The sequence below is a fragment of the Chiloscyllium plagiosum genome, chromosome 7 (genome assembly GCF_004010195.1).
Source record: "Chiloscyllium plagiosum isolate BGI_BamShark_2017 chromosome 7, ASM401019v2, whole genome shotgun sequence".
Classification (NCBI taxonomy): domain Eukaryota; kingdom Metazoa; phylum Chordata; class Chondrichthyes; order Orectolobiformes; family Hemiscylliidae; genus Chiloscyllium; species Chiloscyllium plagiosum.
The window spans coordinates 19,493,252-19,511,946 of NC_057716.1; the positions used below are offsets into that span (position 1 = coordinate 19,493,252).

An 18,695-nucleotide genomic window follows, 5' to 3' on the forward strand; every position below is an offset into this window, starting at 1 on the left:
AACTCCATCAACAAACACATCGACCTGGACCCAATATACCAACCACTATAGCGGACAGCTGAAACTGACAACCAGAAGCGGCAGGGACAGACCACTATAAACACTGGAGGAAACATCAAAGAAGCGCTTCGCAGGAGGCTCTCAAGCACTGATGATGTCACCTAGCCAGGGGACGAAACGTTTGCAACAAAAACTTCCAGCTCGGCGAACAGAACCACAACAACGAGCACCCGAGCTACAAATCTTCGCCCAAACTTTGAACCAATTTCTTGATCCTTGTCAATGTGTTACACCCTATCCCATCTGCTTTGATTTTGCCCACTAACCTCCTGAAAATCTAAATACACTGGTTTTGATTCTCTTCAATTAATGGGATGTTATTTGTGCCATCTTTTGTGAAGACAGAAACAAAGAATGTGTTTAATTCTTCTGCCATTTCTTTGCTTTCCATTATCATTTCTCTGTCCTCTGACTGTAAGGAACCTACATCGTTCATTACTAATCTTTTTCTCTTCACATATTTATAGACGTTTTGCAGTCAATTTCTATGTTTCCTAAAATTTTAATCAGAAACTCTATTATCCCCTTCTTAAATAAACTACTCATCCTCTTTTACTTTAACTAAAATACTCCCAGTCCTCAAGTTTGTTGCTTTTTCTCACAGTTTTTGTGTCTCCTCAATGGATTTCATGCTATCCCTCATTTCTTTCATAAGCATTGTCTTTCTTCTATTTTTGAATGAACGATTGTTGTAATTCAAAATTTTCTAATATTAGGATTAAGTTTTATTGTCATTGTACTCAAGTACAGGAATACAGTGAAAAGTTTACAATGTCACCATTCACGGCACCATCGTAGGTACCTAGGTACAAAATCTTAGGTAAAAAGTAGAAATGTAAAGATGTCAGTTAAAAGTTTAATATTGTAGTTCTTGTCAGTATAAGGTAGCCAATAAATAAAGTTAAAAGTCCTAAATTGCACTCTGGTTTCAGCCATGGGCCTGCAGTTGCTCCATGCTGGGCTTTCCCTACGAGGGCTCACTGTCTCAATCACCATGCTGCAATCTCTCTGTGCTGCAGTCTCGATGCTGTACACCATCCTCTCTCTCCCACATTTGGCTCAATCTCTCAATCCCTGTGCCTCCGCGCTGCCATCTCGATGCTGACTGCCAGGCTGCCAGAGTCCCGCTCTGGTGCTGCTCTGGGCCCCCAGCCATGTCTGCAACACCACCACCTGACAGAGTTCTGTCCGGGCACGCCAACCCACCTCGTGGCAGACCGCCAAAGTCCCCGCTCTGGGCCCCCCATCGCTACCACTGCCTCCATGACTGACCTCCCTCCAGAAGGTAAGTAGAGGAAGAAAAAATCTAAAAAAACTTACGAGAAAAACAAACAAGAAAATAAGAAAGAAAAGGAATTGAATAGATGAGCAGCAGCTCAGGAGCCCTACTGCACAGCCATCTTGGATTCATGCACATGTTCTTTACACATGAACCATTTCTTATAAATTGCCAATCCCTTTAGTAAAGTTCCTCAATCCACCCCTGCCCAATCTTGCCTGATACCCTCGTCATTCCCTTTAAGTATTTTCAGGAATCTTGTTTTGGATTTGACTACTTTATTCTCTATCTTAATGGAGTGATCATAACATGATAATCAAATGTTATCATGTTATGATCGCTCTTCCGTAAAGGACCCCACACAACAAGATTGTTAATTAATTCTTTGTCACTGCATCGTACCTGGTCTGGAATAGCCTGTTCTCTGATTGGTTCATCAATGTTTTATCTAAAAATTCCATCATGTACACACTCCAGGAAACCCTCCTCCATGGTGCCATTGTGACGCTTGTTTGTCCAATGTATATTTAATTAAAATCACCCATGATTATAGTTTACTGTTATTACATGCACCTCTGATTTCCTGTTTAAAGCCTTCCCTTGCATCTCTATCAGTGTTTGTTAGCTAAACCCGTTAAATTCCTTTAATCATCTGAATCATTTTAGCTTGCTTATTCCTTAATCCTCAATACTTGAGGGAGTATCAGGCTAGTCAGTTCCAACCTGTACTTGGAATATGACCCTTTCTGCAATGGTATCAGTCTGGTGAATGTGTGAGGCATCTCTTCTAAGGCCATTATGTACAGTGCTTGGAACTGAACACAGAACTCTGACTAAGATTATGTACATCTGTAGCCTCTATGACGTGAACACCCACATTCCATTAATTTTGGAATTATTGCTTGGATTTAAGTCAATGCAATGCCTACACATTTAGGATAACTAACTGGCTGTCTTCACCTTTATAACACAGGCAGTTGTTGACGGACATCAGCGAAAATCTTTGTCAAGAAGATTTGCAATCTATTTTGTTTTTATTACGTTGCCAAGTACCAAAAGGCCACCAGGAAGCAATGAAGGTAATTACAATATGTTAACCCTACATTGTGTTTTGGGCTCAAGTCCATTGATTATGGATGCAGCCTGCAGGGAGGTTAATCTGGTGTATGTCAGCTCCACTATTGGAGCCAAATGATGTAAACTGCAGCTTCCTTTCATTAACAAAACTGATGGATTTTTTTAAAAATTCCATAATCACAGGACAAGGGAGTGCATCTCAGGAGCACTTTAACACCATTCCAAGTGGGGTCCCAGATGACCACAATCGTAGTTACTGGATAGATGAGTACTGTAGGCATTTTGGTGCACAGTAAAAGAATGTATTGCAATAAGTGGTTGTGTAGTCTGCATCACAGAAAGCTTTTGTTTTATTGACTAGCTTCCTAGATGGCAGTGTTTGAAAAATCTTTGAAAAGGTATATACACAACATTCACCATGTTGTTATTTTCTATGTATCCCTCACTTTGCTAACTTTATATCCTAGAATTAGATCCAGCATTTGCTTCCCCATTTGTTCGATTAAAAATATCTTGATCAAGTGAGCTACCTGAGCACAATTCCTTTTTTACAGTCCTTCAAACTTTCGCAGTCTCTTTTTTTCCCTTCAAACTAGTTTCTAAAATTAATATTGTAAGGATCTGGGCATCGCTGTCTTTTCATTGCCTATCATTAATTGCCCTCGAGAAGGTGATGGTGAGCTGCTTTCTTGACTTGCTCTAGTGCCAATGGAGCGCATATAGGGAGGGAATTCCAGGATTTTGATTCAGTGACAGTGAAGGAACAGCAATATAGTTCCAAGTCAAGATGTTATGTGACCTTGTGGGAACGTGCAGGTGGTGGTGTTCCCGTATTCCTGTTGTCCTTGTTCTTCCAGCAGGTGAAGATCAGAGGTTTGCAAAGGTGCTGTCAAAGGAGCCTTGTTGGGTTGCTGTAATACATCTTGTAGATGGTGCACATTGCTCTCAATGAGTGTTGGACTGATTGTTTAAGGTGGGGTGCTAAACAAATGGGCTGCTTTGTCTTGAATTATGCATTGTAGGGATTCTATGGTGCAGGCATATGGTTTGAACAAAATGTTGAAACAAAGTTATTTATTACATGGAAGGTACAGCACAGAAATAAGTTATTCGGCTCAACAGCTCCATCCTAGTGTCTTTGCTTCATGTGTGTTTCCTCCCACCTTACTTCATTCTTGTCCTATCAGCATAATCCTCTCTTCCTTTCACTTTCATGTACATATCAAGCTTCCTCTTAAATGTGTCTACAGGTCATTCTGCTATAACACGTTTTGTTCACACATGTTTGCTGTAATGCCATTGACGAATCAGGGACACTTTTTAAAGCACAGACTTTTAAGACGTGTCTTGGCTGTAATGCGATTACATTGCCAACACTTTAAGTACTGTTTCTAAAGCGTGATTTTTCTATAATGTGGGATAGCACAAGAATGCAACCGTGGAGTTATAGAAGAATGACCTGTATACTATTTACCACAATAGTGGGAATCAGACTGTTCAAAAGAACATAAGGAAGACTGACTTTCTACAACAAATCCACTTTTTCATCCTGTTCTTATATCCCTTAATTCCTTTAATGCCCAAAAATCTATCAGTCCCAATATTGAACATATTCATTGACTGAGCATCCATGACTCTCTGGGGAAGAGAATTCCAAGAAAAATGCCAATCCTCAGAGTAAAAAAGCCTCTCATTTCAGATCTAAATGGTTTGCTTCGTATCTGAGACTGTGATATTCTCTTAGTTCCTACCTTGTAAGTCCATCTCAGAATTCTAATTGTTTCAATTAATTCCTCTGAACTCAAGAGAGTTTAGGCCTATTCTATTTAACTTCTCCTAATTATTTAACCTCTCCTACCAGGACTGCCCTCTCCTATCACAATTGAGTTATGCTTTTGAGCAGATTTCCTTCTGTCCTTCAGCCAGATTGGGATCTGTTACTGAGCTAACAAAGACTTTTTATCTGTTAGACCTTCCTAGATTTAATTGTCGAACTGGAGAAACTTGGCAAGATTGATGCAAATAATTTGGAATTGGTGGAAGATTGTCTAAAGAACATTGGGAGAATGGATCTGAGAAAGAGGGTCTCTCAATACAAACAAATGAGTGAGTATAAATAAGCAAAGGGGATTGGGTAGACAATGTAGAAATGCACACAGGAGGGAGATTCAAGTTATAATGGTTAGATGGAGTTAAAGTTTATTGCTGGTATTATAAAGGTTAAAGTAGTTATAGTTCATTTCAGGGGTTGGATTACTTAATCAGAGTTACAGTTCACTCCAGGAGTAGCTGATAAATCTAATTTGAAGTTTTAAGACGATAAAGCGGTGGATGAGAAAATATCAATGGATATTATTTCTAGAAGCCATGCAATAACACTTTTCAGAAGATGCTGCTGCTCGAAGGTGAAGCTGGTGGAGTTGCTGGTGAATCATTGATCTGATTAGGAGAGACAGAGATTAGGGATAACGGAACTATGAGTCCCGGTATCCTGTAAGAAACTTTATCCGATCTTTGTGCTAGGACTTCAACTAATCATCATATTTATTACACAAGCGTCAAAAAACTACAAGGAGAAATTGATTGCTTACGTGAAACATCAAATAGATTTAAATGTACACAAATGCAAGGGCAACCACAATGGATCTAAAATGGATAGAACAAGGTGCTATCTAAATAAAAAGCTAGAAATGGTGAAGATCCAAACAGACTGTTGGTGTGGGTGCCGGGGGGAAGTAAAGGATGTGATTCCTGTATACACACCATTAAAATGCCCTGAACAGGTATGTAAAATAATCAAAGCCTAATGGAATGCTTCCCTTTCTATCTGAAGGACTAAAATACAAGGAAGTAGCAGATAAGCTTCAGCCAAGCAGAGTCCAGGTTAGATTGCACTTCAAATTACCCTGAGGATTTCTGGGCACCGCACCTTAGGAAGGATAGATTGATCCTGAAGGATGGGTAGTGTACTTTTAACAGAATGATACCTGGCCTCCAAAGGATAAATTCTGAGCATACGTTACACAAACTGGGATTATATTTCTGGAACTTGAAAGGTTTCCGTGTCATTTAAGTGACATTTTCGAGGTATTAAAAGAACAGATGGAGGAGATAGCTCTATTGGGTCTTGGACAAGAAGCATAATTAAAACCTAAGAGCCAAATCTGTGAAATTAAGAATTATGAGAGGTTTAGAACTCCTTTTTTTTTGCAAATATCAGTTGAATCAAAGTCTCGTTAACAAACTTTTATGAATCATCTTCGGTTTAAAGTTAAAGTTTTTTAATGGAATGGAATAAAGATGGGGGAGGGGCATGCAGAGTTAGATTGTAGGTTGTTGAGGGCTCACTGAATGGTAGAACAGGTTTAGGGGACTAAATTACTTCCCCCATATCTCTAGTTAGATTGGTTAGAGAGGTGCAGATTATTGCAGATTGTTAACAGGTATTTTGAGGTAATTATGGTATTAATAAGGTAACTTTTATATTGTCTGTCTCTTCTGATTCACAGCTCTAGGAGCTCATTCCATGCAAAATTCCAATGCATATCGGAATGTTATCCCAATCACTGTTCCCTTTCAAGAGCAGGGTTCTGGCCATGCGCAGTTTGAACAGAGTCGGGTAGGTATTTCTAACAGTTATGAATAGTGATCAATCAGCAGAGCTTTAGAAATGTTCTTAAATAAATGATCACCTTTACAGCCTCCCAGCGGTGTCCTTGTACTCCTTTATTGTATATCACATCTTGCCCTACCTTCCATAATTGAGAAGATATTTTATATCAGAACCAGCACTCTCAAACTCGTATCTGAGCTGTTCATGTTCTGTGTGGTTAACCAGGGAGTTTTTTTATGTGTGTCTATGTGTGTGGGGTCAGTGGGGTGGGGAGGAAAGACATAGGTGGTAGTGGTCAGGGAGGTGCAGGTGCTTACAGTGCATAGGGACTGCACATATTCAGCGGGAGTTGTTTACCATGCAGGGTAGGGTCAGCCCAGATGCAAACAACCTGGAGCCCCATGTGTGTGCAAGCATATGCCCACATTGACCCCACATGTACCTGCAAACATACATACACCCCACCGACGTGTGCACCCATATACCTACAATGCTGCTGACCGTACTCCCTACGGACATACATCTACAACCCTTATGTATAGCCCTGCTGATCCTGTGCATTTGCTTGGTCACCCTTCCATTGCCGACCTTACATTTGTATTTGCACCCAAATGCCCTTGTTAACTCATTGTGTGCACGCATGCATACACCATCCCTGTCCTGTACCACACTCCATACATGCTGACCCTACACCTCCTTCCCTAGATAGAAGGTCTAAAACTGCTCACAATATTCCAAATGCGGTTTGTCCAGAGCCTCATACAGCCTCAGAAGTGCATCCCTGCTCTTATATTCTAGCACTCTCAAAATGAATGCTAACCTTGCCTTCCTAACTGCCAACTAAACCTGCATTTTAACCTTACGAGATTCCCAAACTAGGACATCTAAATCCTTTTGTGCTTCAGATTTCCGAAGCCCTTCCCTGTGTAGAAAATAATCTATGCTCTATTCTTCCTATCAAAGTGCATAATCTCACATTTTCCCAATTGTATTCTGTCTGCCACTTCTTTTCCCCCACTCCCCTAGCCTGTCCAAGTCCTTCGGCAGCCTCCCTCCTCCTTCAACACTACCTGTCCCTCTCCCAATCAATGTATCATCCGCACACCTGGCAACAATATCCTCAGTTCCTTCATCCAGGACAAACTATGAAGGTTGTGAAGCTGGAATATATTGCATGATAGACCGGACAAGGCCATGAAGAGCTTAAAAAAACCAGGACGGGAATTTTAAAATCAAGAAGTGAATGTTGTTCAGCGAGCACAAGGATGATGGGGAACAGGACTTAGTGTGAGTTAAGATATGGGAAGCAGATTTTTGGCTATTCTTAGGTTTATGGAAGGCTGGTGTTGGGAGCCATGCCAGGAGTGTGTTGGAGTAATCAAGTCATGAAAAGAGTTCATATTACCCTAAGAAGAGGAGGTGCTGGAGGTCTTAAAATGTATAAAGGTTAAGACCTGAGCAGGTGTGGGAAGCAAGGGAAGTGATTGCTGGTAACCTTGCTGAGATATTTGTATCATCAATGACTGAAGGGTCTGTTTCCATGCTTTGTGACTCTATCAGGTTCAGTACTGTTGAAGTCAGACATCTGGCTGGTCTCCTACCTCCAACTTTCCTTAAATTTCAGAGTGTCAGCCAAAACCCTGCTCCCCATATTTTAACTGTCAGTACGTCCTCCTCCCCCAGCACTCTCGTACTGAAATCCTGTTACCACAACGGCCAACATACTCCTTTGTCCTTCTCGTTGCTTGCTGTGCTTGTTTGCCAGCTTTCAGTGCTTTCAATGACACAGGTCCCCTTTGGAGATCAACACCTGCCAATCTCTCACAATTTAGACACGTGCTGCATCTTTGTTCTTCCTGCCAAAGTGAACGACCTCACATTTATCCAGAACAGCTGTTCCTCTTGGTTGAAGGGTTAATCATGAGAGGGCATAGTTTTAAGGTAAGGGGCAGGGTATTTAGAGGGAATTTGGGGGAAAAAACTTTTCCATTCAATGGGTTTATGTGTGGTTTTCTGGTTTTATTTGAAACTTTATGTTCCTGTTATTCTCACCCAACTTTCAGCAGGTGAGCAGTTGGATGCCAGCATTTGGAAGCTGTAACACTAGTGAGTTATCGAGACAACAAGTTCACTCAAACTATCCAACATCATTGGTGGCCTCATGTAAGTAATACAGCTGAACTTTGGATACTAATCTTTGTACCTAGTCACCTTCTCGTGTTATAATTGAGGTTTGAACTCTGCTTCAGGTAGAATTTTCAACTTGGAGGATTGTGTCCTAATTAAACATGAGAAAGAACATGTAAAACCGTTTTTTACATACAGTGGACTATGAGTGTGTTTTTGTTGTGATTTTTGGGGAGTAACTTGTTCCGTCTGTCTTTTGAGCACAGTCCCATACAGAATCAAATAGTTGGTGGTGATTGTGGTTGGGGGTGGGGGGAGGTTAAATGAAACAATTTCAGTTACAGAGCGTTGCTCAGTGACTGAAATTGGGCAGAATGCCTGACATTTTAGTTAAGAGCTGTGAGTGAAGTTGCAGGTTTATCCAGTCTTTGGTGATTTGTCCAGTAGCCAGTGGGGTTAACCACAGTCACCTCTCGTACTGGAACAGTGTCTCCCCTGAAACCTTTGCACTCCTAGATATATTCTTTATTAGCAGTGATTGTGATTGAAAGTTTAATTTTAGTTACAGAGTAAGATCAGCTGCCTGGCTCACCATTGCCTGTTTTTACTCACTAGTTGAAGAGCAACAATCAGAGTCAATGATGAACCCAACAATTGAATCGGTTCAGCCTCCTGGAGCAGCAGCTGCAGCACTACAGGTAAGAGCTGAAGCACATCAATGGAAGGAGCAGTCATACCTGTTAGGAGGTGCTGGTGGGGGAAGAGTGTTGGTGGTCAAACATTGGGAGAAAGATAAAATGCAATGTGTGTGTGTAGGGGGAAGGATTGATTCGAGGAAGGAGAGTTGGACACAGGAGAAGGATAATGTGTATTGACAGGGCACTGGCAGGGGACGTGGTGGCCCAGTATAGAGATCACAATTCCAAGTGCAATCAGTGGTAGCTGGATGTATAAAGAGGGCAAACATCCTGCTGAGACTCCTCCTGGTTCTTAAATTCTGAGGCTACATTCTTGAGGTAGCAAGCTTGCTTCATGACCCTCCATCAATTAGAGCCTCCCCAAGCCCCTTCCCATAACCTCCCCACCTATATTCTCTCCGATGGTTGGGCAACTACCTCATTCCATAGACATTTGACAGTAGCACGAGTGAAAAAACGCTTCAAGTGAATCTGAGATAATGACTTGTGGTCTGCATCACAACCAGTGATTCATGATTCAGTAGGTTTAAACCTAGTGCTTAGTAGCTATCCTTAGTAGCCACACACGCAGATGACAAGCAACATGAATTCGACTGGGACAACACTACTATTATAGGACAAGCCAAACAGAGAACAGCCAGGGAATTTCTAGAGGCATGGCACTCATCCACAGATTCAATCAATAAGCACATCGACCTGGACCCAATATACCGACCACTGCAGCGGACAGCTGGAACTGACAGCCGGAAGCGGCAGAGACAAATCACTATAAATGCCGGAGGAAACATCACACAAGCGCTTCAGAGGAGGCTCCCAAGCACTGAGGATGTCACCTAGACAGGGGACGAAACATCTGCAACACAAATTCCCAGCTCGGTGAACAGAACCACAACAACGAGCACCCGAGCTACAAATCTTCTCACAAGCTTTGGCTGAGAAAGCATATAATCTCCTAGACTTTATTAATAGAGGCATGGGGAATGGCAACAAAGAGATTCTGTTAAAATTGTATAAGATACTGGCCCAGCCTTAATTGGAGTACGGTATCCAATTCTGGGCACTGCACTTTGGGAAGGACGTGAAGGCATTGGAGAGAATGCAGAAAAGATCCACAAAATGCTGTTCCAGAGACAAGGATAGTTTGGAAAAGTTGAGATTGTCTTCCTTGGAGAAGAGAAGGTTGAGAGGAGATTGGTCAAATATTGAAAATGATGGTTCTGGACAGCATAGCTGTTTCTGTTTGTGAAGGAATAAAGAAGCTGGGGGGAGGGAACAAATTTAAGGATTGAAAAATAATGAAGTTACTATATGAAAAGGAAGAATGGGCAGGGGAATGTGTTGAGGCTGCCACTGTGAGCATTGCTCATTCAGAGAGTCAGCACAGGCATGATGGACTAAATGGCCTCTTCCATTCTATAATGATTCTAAGAGCCCTGCCCTTTAAATGTTGCACTCTTCTGAGGCAGAAGGCTTGTGGCCTTGAACACCATTCCTTGAATTCAAGTTCTAGGCTGATGTTTCCTGGTATTCAGACTGAGGGAATGGTTCAGTGTTGGAGGTGGCATCTTTCAGATGAGATGTTAAATGTTTAATAAAACTCCCCTGCTCTCTCAACAGAATTTAGAGAAGGGAGGGGGGGGTTCTTGTTCCTTTATTCGTGTGTGGGATTTAAGTGTCAGCAGGAAGGCCAGTATTTCTTTCCCATCCGTAGTTGCCTTGAATTGAGTCATTTGCCTCACCATTTCAGAAGGCAGATGAGAGTCAGCCACATTTCTGTAGGTCTGGAGTCACGTGTAGACCAGACTAAATATGGATGGAAGGTTTCCTCCCTAAAGGATATAAGTGAACCACATTGTTTTTTCTGATAATTATTAATGATTAAATGGTCCCCCTTTAAGTCAGCTTTTACTTTTGGACCAGAAGATATCAGGGCAGAATTAGGCCAATTGGCCCATCAAGTCTGCTTTGCTCATGGTTGATCTGTTTTTAACTTCATTCTCCTGTCTTCTCCCTGTAACCTTTGATCCCCTTACTAATTGAGAACCTACCTATCTCTGTCTTAAGTACATTCAATGACTTGGGTCTCAACAGCTTCCTGTGACAGTTAGTTCCACACATTCACCACCCACTGGCTGAAGAAATTCCTCCTCATCTCAGTTCACTCTGAAACTGTGCCCTTGGGTTTGAGTGCCACCTCCTAATGTAAACACCATCTTCACATCTAGTCTATCCAGGCCTCCCAGTATTCTGTAAGGTTTCAATCAGATCCTCCTCGTCCTTCTAAACTTCATCAAATACAGACCCAGAGTTCTCAACCGCCCCTCATGTGACAAGTATTTCAACCGTGGGATCATTCTTGAAAACCTGTACTGAAACCTCTCCAATACCAGCAAATCCATCCTTAGATGTGGGGCCCAAAAATGCTCTCAATATTCTAGCGGTCTTGAAATGAATGCTATCATTGCTTTTGCCTTCCTAACTGCCAGCTGAACCTTAAGAGAATCCAGAACTAGGACTCCCGAGTTCCTTTTGTGCTTCAGATTTCCAAAGTTTTTCTCTGTTTAGAAATAGTCCACGCCTCTGTTCTTCTACATGACCCCTGCATATCTCCACTAGTCACTGGCTGTCCTCCTAAAAAAGACCCTTTATACCTTCTGTCTGCCTTCTGCCAGGCAGCCAATCCTCTATCCTTGCCAGTACCTTGCCCCTAACAACATGGGCTCTCAACTTATTAAACAGCCTCCTGTGCGGCACTTTGTGAAAGGCCTTCTGGAAAACAAATAGATCATGTCCACTGGCTGTACTTTGTCTAACTTGCTCATTCCCTCCTCAAAGAATTCCAACAGATTTGTCAGGGATGACCACCCCCTGTGGGAGGTCCAGCCATGTGGGTCTCAGCCCTATTTTCCCACATAACTCCAAGTAGTCCACAATCTCATCCTTAACAATGGACTCAAATCTTAGCAACAACTGAAGTCAGACTAACCAGCCTATAATTTCCTGTCTTTTGCCTCCCTCCCTTCTTAAACAGGTGTGTTACATTAGCCAGTTTTCCAGTCCTCTGTGACTCTTCCTGACAGATCACTGTCAATGTCTCCACAATCTCATCAGCTATCCCCTTCAGAACCCTGGGCTGTAGTCCACCTAGTTATCTACCTTCAGACCTTGCAGCTTCCCTAGCCTCTTCTCCTTAGTGATAATCACAACACTCAGCTCTATCCCCAACCCTTTTGAAGTTCTGGTGTGCTGCTGGTGTCTTCCATTGTGGAAACTGATGCAAAGTACCTATTCAGTTCCTCCTCCATTTCCTTGTTCCCAATGTTATGGACAAGGCCAGACCTCCTCAAAATATTTTAAGAAGGTAACTCCAACCCTAACGTTTTCTTGTTTTAAAGGTAAATGTGAACCTGGTGTTCCAGGTGTGATGCAACTACTTGGCTTTAAGCAAAACACAATTTATTTAAACATTACAGTTAAAACACTAACAAAAGAAAGTGGAATTTAGAATAGCTTAACTATTGGAAAATGAAACCAAATACTCGATACAGGAACTTTACAAATTAAATGTTCCAATTTAACAACATCCCACAAATACACCCCTTGGCAAAAAGGTAAATTCAAACACGGATTCCTACAGGCAGGAAGGTGCAACATCCAAAGAGAGATTTCAGAGAAGTTCAGTTAGGAATCATTTACTGAAGCCTGCAATGCTTCTGGACCCCAGTGTCTTTTGACCACTGCAGCTTTAAAAAAAACCTCCAAAAACCTGAATTGAGAGAACTAGCCACTCTCCTTCCATTGTTAAACTGTTTTAAAACAAACACTGTTGATTCAGGCTGGTGCCCTGGCTACTTCGGCACCTCTGCCTTTACAACCTCTCTTCAAAAGAAACCCAGGACAAAATAACCTTTCTAAAGTGACAGCATGGCCACACCCATTACTACCTCCCCAGCCTCATTTTCCATTGGTTCAATGACCACTCTTACCTCTCTCTCATATATCTAAAAGAACTGTTGCAATCTCCTTTTACATTACTAGCTAGCTTATTTCATCTTCTCCCCTCTCTTATTGCTTTTTTAATTGTCCTCTGCTGCTTTTTAAAGACTTCCCAATCCTCTGGCTTTCCCCTAATCTTCACCACATTGTCAGCTTTTTCTTTTGCTTTTACGCTGTTCCTGACTTCCCTTGTCAGCCATGGTTGCCTCACCCTCCCCTTTGTATCTTTCTTCTTCCTTGGATTGAATTTCTGCTCTGCCCCCAGAACCTCCTACCATTGCTGCTCGACCATCTTCCCTCCCAACCACTGGCTATTTCCTCCCTCATGGTCTTTCTACTTACCTTGCCTCAATTGTAAGACCATTATATCAGATTCCAACTTCTCCCTCTCAGACAGAAGGGTGAATTCTAAATTCTGTCATATTGTGGTCACTGCCCCCAAAGGATTCCTTCACCTTAAACTCTTTAATTAAGTCTGCCTCATTACACATGACCAAATCCAATATTGCCTATTCCTCCAGTTGGCCCACCACAAGCTGCTGCAAAAAGCCATCTGGTAGACATTCCACAAATTCCTTTCCTTGGGATCTGCGACAAACATGATTTTCCCAGTCCACATGCATATTGAAGTCCCCCTCGATTATTGCAATGGTGTATTTCTTACTTGCCTTTTCTATCTCCTGATTTATTTCCTGTCCCATTCAATTCAACTTCAGCATGTGCCCAATGGGGTTTGAATTTGTGTGCTTAAAACATTAGGCTGGAACTCTGGATTAATAATAGAATGACAAAACTACTATACCACCACCTCCCCTATCCTGCCCGCCGTCCTGATCGACATTTATCCTTCAAGCAACATCAGTAAAACAGATTATCTAGTTATTTATCTCACTGCAATTTGTGAGAGCTCAGAATCCTCTCAACAGACGTGGCACTTCCAAAGCACTTAGATGTGAATCACTTCCTGATATTGTGAATGGTGCAATATAAATGCAAAAGCATTCCTTGTGACATTGTGTTCTGTGTTACAGAATGGGTTGGAGGTGTACAGGGTACAGAGTACACCCCTCGGCCTCTGTTTAATCATCGATTGCATTGGAACTGATGCAGGTAAGATGCTGTTAACCTGGGCTATGGGGAACCCAGTAAGTCTGTAGGAAACACTCAGTGAAGTTGGTGATAGGTGACTGATTGACTGGGTAATCTCATCAACAATCAGTGCTTTCCCAAATTCTTCAACATAATTGGCAGATCCCAAATGCTTCAGATTGCAAGAATGTTAGGTGTTTTAAATTAGATTAGATTCCCTACAGTGTGGAAGCAGGTCATTTGACCCAACAGGTCCACACCGACCCTCTGAAGAGTAACCCACCCAGACCCATTTCCCTCTGACTAAAGCACTTAACACTACGGGCAATTTAGCATGGCCAATTCACCTGACCTGCGCGTCCTTAGATTGTGGGAGGAAACCGGAGTACCCGGAGGAAACCCCGTAGACACGGGGAGAATGTGTAAACTCCACACAGACAGTCGCCCGTGGCTGGAATCAAACCCACATCCCTGGTGCTGTGAAGCAGCAGTGCTAACCACTGAGCCACCGTGCCGCAATAATGAGCAGCAGTTTGAGAATCAGATGTACCGTGATAGATGCTGGACTAAAGCCGAGGGAATCGAATTTGAAACCATCTCATAAACATGAGACAAATTCACTTCTTTTCTATGGTTCTGAGGGAATAGTTGCTTTAATGATTGAAGATCTCCACTATTAGTAATTGCTTCAGTAGTATTGAATTGACCCTATCTCTGTTAATTACCCCTTTCTCTGTAAATTACCTGCTTACCCTGTTTTATCCCTATTCCCTCCTTTGTATCAAATTAAACTCACCTCATTCATAGTGTATTGTCCTCATTAAAAAATAATTGAAAGTGCTGCGGAAGCACAGCGTACCTGACAATGTTTGTGGAGAGTGAAACAAAGTTAACATTTCATATTCAATGTAACACTTCTTTGGAAATGAAGGTGGGTGCTGAAAAGTGATGGTTCAATAATGTAGGAACGGTGGTATTGAAAGTGAACAAGATTCAAACCGTTTTGTTTTCGGATGCTTTTTCCAGCTTTACTAAAGGAAACATTTGAGATTCTCCAGTTCCGGGTGGTCACCCACTTATACGTCGAACTGGACCGTCTGAAGCAGATCCTGAGGGAAACCTCCCAATGCGAGGACCTGGCCACAGTCGACTGTTTCGTGTGTTGCATCGTGAGCCGGGGGATGACCGACAGCATCCTGGCAATCAATGGGCAAAGCCCTGGCCTCTTGTTTGAAGAAATCCAGCAGTACTTCAAAGGACTGAGATGTCGGGCCCTGGTGGGGAAACCCAGGCTTTTCTTCGTTCAGGATTTCCTCGCGGCCACACCTGACCCTGATGAGGGTTTAGAGACAGACACCGCTCAGGGTAACAGAGAGGTGGTTCAAGCTGATGGTCGTGCCTGGGAGGAAGTAATCCCACAGGAAGCAGACATCCTGTGGTGTTGCTGCAGGGTGTCTGAGCGCCTGATCTTCCAGGCGGGCCAGCAACCATCATCCTTTATGCGCACATTATCGGAGTGCCTACGGGAACATCACAAGTGAGTACTGGAAAACATCGGGTAAACCCAGAACCCCATCCACAGGTAAACCTGCAGCCCCCTCCACAGGTAAACTCAGACCCCCCACCACAGGTAAACCTGCAGCCCCCTCCACAGGTAAACCCAGACCCCCCCTTCACAGGTAAACCCAGAGCCCCCTCCGCAGGTGAACCCAGACCGCCCTCCACAGGTAAACCCAGGGCCCCCTCCACAGGTAAACCCAGACCCCCCCTCCCCAGGTAAACTCAGACCCCCCTCCACAGGTAAACCCTGAGCCCCCTCCACAGGTAAACCCAGAGCCTCCTCCACAGGTGAACCCAGAGCCCCCTCCACAGGTGAACCTGGAGAATTCTGACCGCTCCGTCCCCTGTTCTCAGGCCCAACCTCTCATCTACCTTAGCAATTTTTTTTCTGCTATATGATTGAATGTAGTCAACCACCCATCAGGCTCAGTAGAAATGGGTTGGGGTTAACTACACAGTGTCTATACTTTAGACATTACCAGAAAATGCTGGCATCTCAGCAAATCAGGCAGCATCTGGGTTGGGAAATACAGAGTTCATGTTGATTTGAATAAAGGCAAAATACCTTCTGGAGACCTGAAACAAAGAGAAACTCAACAGGTCTGGTAACATTTGTAGAGAGAGAAACGAGTTAACGTTTCGAGTACGGAATGACTTCCTCGGAATTGGATTATACATTACCATCATGTCCTGGTGGCAAGAGTCCTGTTGCAACTACCATATGCCAGCTGTGCCAATGCCAGTATGGTTGAGCAATGTAGGAGCATACCTCTCTATTGCCTGGTGCAAAAAGGATGCCTCTGCTACTGATTTCCCTCCTGGCATCTTCAAAGCAGCAACCATTCTCACCTTTGATTGCCTTTATTCCAGAACCTCAACCAGTTTGCTTGCAGCCAAAATTTACTTCTTTAAGAGATGTGCGGTGTGATTAAATGGATTAGCCTAGCACCTAGCACATCCCTGCTGCTCATGCCTTGAATCATGAAGTGAGTTGCCAGTTGAGATTATACATCATGCTGGCATGTCACCTGATGAACTGTGGGCTCCTAGTGATTAGGTGCATGTCTCCTCCTCCACCTTCATTCCAGGTGCAAAGATTTGCCCTAGTCAATTTCTATCACTGTGTGTTTAACCAATCAAGACGGCAGTTGTGGGTGAACAGGTTAGCAAATAGGGCAGACAGGAGGCAGCTGCAGTGCAATGTAGAAAAGTGTGATGAAGGATGATAGTAAGATTAGGAAGGGGTATGTTAATATTCTAGGGCATGTTAGTATTAAGTAAGTGGTGGTGTTGGTGTCTTGAAAACCATTAAGGTAGATGAGTCCCTAGGGGCTGATGGGATCTATCCCAGGATACTGAGGGAGATAAGGGAGGAGATTACTGGGGCCTTGATAGAGATCTCTGGATTCTCTTTAGCCAGAGGTGAGGTGCCAGAAGACTGAAGAATAGCCAGTGTTATTCCTCTGATTAAGATAGGCAACAGGGATAATCCAGGAAATTATAGGCTGGTGAACCATGTATTAGTGGGAGGGAAATAATTGGAGAACATGCTGAGGCACAAGATTTACTTGCATTTGGAGAAGAATGGACGTATTAGAGGTAGTCAGCATGGCTTTATACAGGGCAGGTCTTGTCTCAAAAATTTGATTTTGAGTTTTTTTGAGCAAGTGACAAAGGTGATTGGTGAGGGTAGTGCAGTGAATATTGTCTACATGGAATTTAATAAAGCATTTAACAAAGTCCCTCGTGGTAGGCTGGTCCATACGATTAAATGACATGGGATCCATGGTAAGTTGGATCCAAAATTGGCTTGGATGATTAAAGACAAAGGGTGGATGTGGAGGGGATTTTCTGGCTGGCGGTCTGTGATCAGTGTGTTCTGCAAGGATCAGTTCTGGGTCCTCTGTTATTTGAGATATATATAAAATGATTTGAATGAAAATGCATGCGGTCTGATCAGTAAGTTTGCAGATGTAATGAAAATTGGTGGATTTGTGCATATTGAGGAAGGTTGTCAAAGGATGCAGCAGGATATGGATCAGTTGGAAATTTGGAAGGAGCAATGGCATGTGGAGTTTAATCTGGACAAGTGCAGGGTGATGCATTTTGGGAAGTGAAATACAAGAGGACATTATATAGTAAATAGCATGATCTAGAGAGGATCTTGGGGTGCTAGTCTATAGCCCCCTGAAAGTGGCAAGACAAGCGGATAAAGTGGTAAAGAAGGAATATGGCACGCTTGCCTTCATTGATTAGGGCATTGAGTATAAACATTAGCAAGTCATGTTGCAGCTGTATAATACTTTAGTTAGGCAACACTTGGAGTACCGTGTGTGTCTGGTTGCCACACCGCAAGAAGGATGTGGAGGCTTTGGAGAGGGTGCAAAAGAGGCTTATAGGATACTGCCTGGATTGGAACATATTAGGCACAAGGAGAGGTTGGACAAACTTGGATTATTTTTACGAGAGCATCGGAGGTTGAAGAGTGGCCTGGTAGAAGTATATAAAACTACGAGAGGAATGGATAGGGTGAATAATCGGTGTCTTTTTCCCAGGGTGGTAATGTCAAATACTGGGGGTGGGGTGGGTAGGTTTCAAGTGAGAGGTGGAAAGTTTAAGGGAGATGTATGTGCTAAATGTTTTACATAGTGGGTAGTAGTGCCTGGAGCTCGCTGGCAGGGGTGGTAGAAACAGATATGATAGTGGCATTCAAGTGACATCTAAACAGACACATGAACAGGCAGGGCATACAGGGACATGGACCATGTGCAGGCAGAGGGGATTAGTTTCGAATGCCTTCACAGTTGACGCAGACATGGTAGGTTGAATGGCCTGTTTCTGTGCTGTATTGTTCTATGCAAGGAATTGAAGAGCAAAGTCAACAAAGGGACAGCACCAGGCCCTTTTTGTTCCTCCCAGCCTCTTCTGCCATTCAGTAGTCCAGCAGTTAAAATGAGCATCATAATCTTTTGCTTTACTAACAAGGTAAAAAGTCAGGAAGTTGTGCCTGATCGGGTCTGGGCTGGAGGATTGAGTTCACATCTAGGCACCACACTTCAGGAAAGATGTGAAGGTATTTGAGAGAGTGCTGAAGATATTTCTTCTATTATAACAGTGTGTGAGTCAGGTGTTTGTGGAATGAGTGTCAGTTCATACCTTAAATGTTTCCTCCCTCCCTCTCTCTCTCTCTCTGGTA

The 18,695-nt window shown here is 43.0% G+C and overlaps 1 protein-coding gene across 1 annotated transcript in view; it reads left to right on the forward strand.

Annotated features, from left to right (window-relative positions):
* Window positions 1–18,695, forward strand: part of LOC122551903 — a 66,882-nt gene that overhangs the window by 8,149 nt on the left and 40,038 nt on the right. Inside the window, exons 3-9 of the mRNA XM_043694471.1 lie at window positions 2,313–2,418; window positions 4,387–4,522; window positions 5,926–6,035; window positions 8,093–8,192; window positions 8,772–8,854; window positions 13,882–13,960; window positions 14,966–15,476. Coding sequence (XP_043550406.1) covers window positions 2,313–2,418; window positions 4,387–4,522; window positions 5,926–6,035; window positions 8,093–8,192; window positions 8,772–8,854; window positions 13,882–13,960; window positions 14,966–15,476 — 1,125 coding nt within the window. The remainder of the gene's footprint in view (window positions 1–2,312; window positions 2,419–4,386; window positions 4,523–5,925; window positions 6,036–8,092; window positions 8,193–8,771; window positions 8,855–13,881; window positions 13,961–14,965; window positions 15,477–18,695) is intronic.